The 5251-nt window shown below is 31.7% G+C and overlaps 1 protein-coding gene across 1 annotated transcript; it reads right to left on the reverse strand.

Moving 5' to 3' along the window:
- Positions 1–1047: 1047 nt before the first annotated feature.
- Positions 1048–2275, reverse strand: LOC130970425 (uncharacterized). The gene has a single exon (XM_057896510.1). The coding sequence runs from the start codon at positions 2201–2203 to the stop codon at positions 1451–1453; it is 753 nt and encodes a 250-aa protein (XP_057752493.1). The 5' UTR covers positions 2204–2275; the 3' UTR covers positions 1048–1450.
- Positions 2276–5251: the final 2976 nt, after the last annotated feature.

Below are 5251 nucleotides of genomic sequence, written 5' to 3' on the forward strand. Positions count from 1 at the left end.
TATTTTGTTCATATTTTAGATGTTCAATTTATCTTCATTTTAAATTATCAAATTTCGATGCAATTAAACATTCTTTAAATATTATCTTTTATTCAGTTTTTTACAGGAGAAAGAAAATAAAAAATAAATAATTTTTTTAATTTTTTAAATAATTAATATATAAAAGTAGATATTTAAATTAATTAAATAATAATAAATTTTTAAAAAAACTGACTAAAGAATAAAAACAAAAAAGCAACTAACATTTCTGAATTTATACCATCATGGCTCATTGTCTCGTACATGAAAAGAGAACGTGTATCACGAACCGTGAATGTCTTGCATTGGTTGACTTGCTGGTGATGGAGGGGATATTCCATATAAGACTGACTCAATCTTACTCAACAATATAATCTAGTTTAATTTAAGTGTTGTTCCTCCTAGGTCTCTGCAATAATAAGCTAAGGGGAGTGTTATAGGTAAATAATAATTATTTTAAACAATATAAATAAATACTAATTGAATAGAAGTATATTATATTTTAATTTAATACTATTCAATAAATTTATTTTTTTAATTTTATTAATTCATATATTGTTTAAAAATGTTATTAGTTACTTATATTTTTCCTAAGTTAATCATAATATTAGCTGTACGCTTATTAGTACAAAAATAAAAATTAATCACTAAAATTAATTATTAATATAAAATATATATTAAAAATAAAAAATTTAATTTTAATATACTGTCAGTATAAAATTTAATATTACATCAATAAAAATAACTATCTTTCACATGAATTATGTGAATGATCATCCAAAAGAACGAATATAATTGTACGACCATATAAAATACTTTACACTATTATTGCATTAAAATTAAAAATTATATATATATAATAATTAATTTTAATATACAACTAATATTTGTGTAAGATAATAATCTACTATATCCAATAGTACTATGAAACTGAATGACACCACTAGTCGTCCTTTAATTTATAAATTCTAACGTGCTCAACTTAATAAAAAAAAAAAAAAAAACAAACTGAAAACAACTGAAGGGTATAAACAGTTATAAGTTATTGAATCGAAATATCCAATCCAATTATAATACTACACGGAAAGATGAGATTCCCAAAAGTGCTCAAAATGTTGTACACAGAGCGCAACTAAATGTGTAGTTTAAGCAAAGTGCCATCTTATCTATCTATCAATCTATGTCGTCACCTAACCAAATGCACAGTTACTACGTTGCAATAATAACCCATGCCATTAGCCTCAAATTCCACATTCTTCATCATCACCACCACCGCCACCACTAACACTCTCCTCCAAAGAACAAAAGTAATTTTAAGCTTATTAAACAAAAAAAATTACAAAATTCACGTGTAAATGAGAAAAAAAAAAGGAAAAGAAAGATATAGAGACGAAGAAGGTATTACAAAGTGTTGGTTATGGATGAGAATTTGTTATTGTTTGATTTTCTTGCGAAAGACGACCTCAGTGTCCAAGCCGAAGCCATCGACGTTGCGAACTTGAAGGAGGCGTGAGTTCTTGAACAACTCCACGAGAGGCTGCACGCTGAAGAGGTCGTTGGCGGAATACTTATCGGCGCGGCGAGAGAGTGCCACGTGGAGGACGCAGATACCGTTGGGCTTGAGCGTGCGCTCAATCTCTGCAACGAATTTGTGAGGGTAGAGAGCGTGGTCGAAGACGTTGGAGAATTCAAAATCGAAGGTGTCGTTATCAAAGGGTTGGTTATGGAAATCGCCTTTTACAACGAGGGGAGGGAAGGGAACAAGATCTATCCCGATGGAGTCGGTGACTCCCACGCGCCGCAAGGCCTCGACCTCCTGGCCGACGCGCGCGCCGATGCAGAGAGCCTTGGAGGCGTTGTGGAGAAGGTGTTTGTCCTTCAGTTCTTGGAAGAAGCGCGCGAAGACGGGGATCTTGCGGTTCCAATCGCGCGTGGTCCATACTTTCCGGAGCTTAGGGTTGAGGGTCTTGTTGAGCTGGTGTTGTATGTAGGCGTCGTAGGAGGTGTAACCGGGTCTGATTTTGAGGCCGGCGGTGGTGATGGTGGTGATGGAGGTGGAGGAGGGAGGAGGGTGGCGGGGTTGTGGTTGGGAGAAGAGGTGGAGGAGGAGGAGGAAGGGGAGGGAGAGGAAGAGGGAGACGAGGAAGCACCTGAGGATGAATGAATTGGCGGATGCGATTTTCATGTCTTTGGTTGGTATTTTATGTTTCTTCTATTTTTGGTGTTTGACATGGGATTGGAGGGGCACTGAATTTTGAAAACCAGAGAGAGATGTTATAGGTAAGAACCAAAGAAAGAAACAAGAAATAAAGCCAAACCAACGGAACTAACTATGGATATTGTAAACGACTCATGCATTATTGTTTCTTTATTAAGATTCTATTCTTTTTTATTCTCTCAATTATCCACATATTTTTCAAAATTATTTTTTCTTTGATTTAAAAGACTATTTATTTATTTATCTTTTAATTAGTAAAAGAGTGAAATTCGATCCATAATATTAATTTGGAGATGATCATTTTAAACAATATGAACAATCACTGATAAAATAAAAATATATTATATCCTAATTTAATATTATTAATTAAATTTAAAATTAATTTACTCTTTTAATCCTATTAATACATTGTGTTTGTATTCTATCACTCATATTGGCTGGCTGTTTCTAGATGTGAAAATATAAATATGATAAATCCGCCGTTCATTATGACGAAGAAATGCGTGCGTGAGGCGTAGTGCGCATGCAGTGAATCACGGTGGCGTTGTTTCTTCGCTTTTACTGTTGCTTTTTGCAAGTTTTGTTAATATCAACTAACCAGCTTATTTTGACCTTTTTTTTTTTAAGAAAAAAAGAAAGAAGCGAAAAGAGAATGCTGGACCATGGATGGATTTTAGAGTTAATGACAAAGTGTCCTAGCTTACACCTGATAGTATAGAAAAGGAAAAGGGAATTTAATAAAGTATTATTAATGGGTCCAGTGCTGAGGCGGCAAATTAATTATGTGACAAGCAAGCTGGACAAAGCCATGATTGTAGGGAGTTAGGAGAAGTGAGGATCAAGTCAAAAATATACATGCATGCACTCATTCTTCTTCGTCCATTCAAATTAAAGAAATCATAATGCCATAAGTATATATACATATATAGAGGTTAACATAATTAAGGTATACAAGCCTTATTCTTGATAGGACTGACTGATCACGTGAGTTTATTAGCTAGACTCACTTGTATCTACCAATTAACAGAATTTAGTTGAGCGGGCAAGAACAGTGATAGTTACATGTCCAATGAGTTGCAGCGCAGTCACCATAGCCAAAGGCCAAAGCGAAAGCCAAATTCATAATGAATTCATACACACATCCGGAGCTAAATTTTTGTATTTTTATTATTACCAAAAGCAGAATAAGATGGAAATGGTCTCGCTTTCGTGTTGAACTTTCGCATGATCTTGTTATGTCACATTTCTTACTTAGCTAGGTCACACCTTTTAAATGGATAGTTAAAAATGTATGTTGACAAGTAGGGGTGGCAATAGATAGAATATAGTAGGATTTAGAGTCAACTCTAATCTTATCTGTGGGTTTAGATTTTTATATAAATTCAATTCTAATATATTTGCGGGTTGAGAATATTTCAACTCTAATTCTATCCGTTTTTAACTTGTAGGTATCTAATTCTATCTGCGAGTTATAAAAAAGATGCAATATTATTATAAAAGTTAATGATAATTTAAAATAGAACTAATTTTTATGTAAAAATATTAAATGATCTTTTTTCGGTGACTAAGGATCTTTTGCATTTAGTAAAAAGTCTTTGATTTAATATTCACTTGAAACATAATTTTATATAAGTATATAACATATACATATATAAGATGCGCGTTCGTCGAGTAAGATAGAAGCTCAATTCACACCATATCTAATCTGCACAAAAACTTTACCCACATCATACCCTATTCGCTGCGGATCGAATTAGCAATTCTACCAGATCAAATAAAATCGAATTAGATACCTGTAAGTAAGGTGTATATTATCACTCCTATTTACAATAGCTTATGTTAAAAAAGACATACATAACTAAGGTCAAGCAAGGGGGCGGAGCCTCATTCATGGCAAGGGGCAATCACCCCCTTAAACTTTAATTTCTTTCTATAAATTATAGTTATGTTCTTTCAAAGGCTTTTATTTTATTTTTTTTGGTCAGAGCCAACAATTCTCTTTTCACTTTTTCTTCATCATGAAAAAGTTTTACACTTTAAAAAGGATTTTATTTTTTATTTTTTGAAACACGGCTAAACACCAAAAGACACGTTAAAAAAGATTTATTCATCTGTCCATATGGGTTGCTGCGGGATTCGAACTCTCGACTAGTCCAAATTAGTTCTATATCTTCTTTTTTTTTTTTTTTGGTACTTCTATATCTTCCTTTTTTATTTCTGTAATTTGCACTATTTTTTTTTTCATGTGCACTACCTTTCTATTTTTGGAGCTTCAATGTATATGCCAGATAACCATGGAGAGACACCAGTGAAATTTATTTGGATTAATATGAGAAAACAAAACAAAAACCAGTGATTCTTAATAGGCGTGTCGCAAAAATCTGTGAAATTGGACTGTTATAGATAGAGCTTGTGGGCCTCCTGTAATTTTGGGTTTGTTGGGAGCTATTTTGAAATTGTTTATTTTGTCTGGCTTTTTATAATAATTTTAGTTGAATTTTGAGTCCATCTAGATTATTGTTATTGCATATTCAAATTTAGTTTATAAAATAATTTATCGACAAACCCTTCAATGGACAAACCCTTCAATGGAGTTTAAATTACTAATTCTTTATCGATTAAGAAATCAAAATATTTACATGATTAATGACCCAAAAAATATATTTAAATTAATAGTCAAATTAATCTTTAAAAAATATGATATTTTTCAAATTTTTCAAACTCTATTAACAATTTTTAATTTTTTATCAATTGCAATTTTTTTTCAGTGACAACACATATGATGATGAATTATCTTCAGCCATGAGAACATGTTTATCAAAATCAATAAATAATATGTGGATAGGTTAAGTATGATGCTGATCCCTACTGTAAAAGCTAAAAATTTTATTTCGTTTTCGATTTTTTTTTTGTTACAAAATAATCTCGAATGTTTAACTTGGTTTTAATATCATCATTTTTTTCAAATTTTTAATTTTTATTCCAAAAATATTCCTAACTATAAAAAAAAATAAA

The sequence above is a fragment of the Arachis stenosperma genome, chromosome 3, assembly GCF_014773155.1.
Source record: "Arachis stenosperma cultivar V10309 chromosome 3, arast.V10309.gnm1.PFL2, whole genome shotgun sequence".
Taxonomy (NCBI): domain Eukaryota; kingdom Viridiplantae; phylum Streptophyta; class Magnoliopsida; order Fabales; family Fabaceae; genus Arachis; species Arachis stenosperma.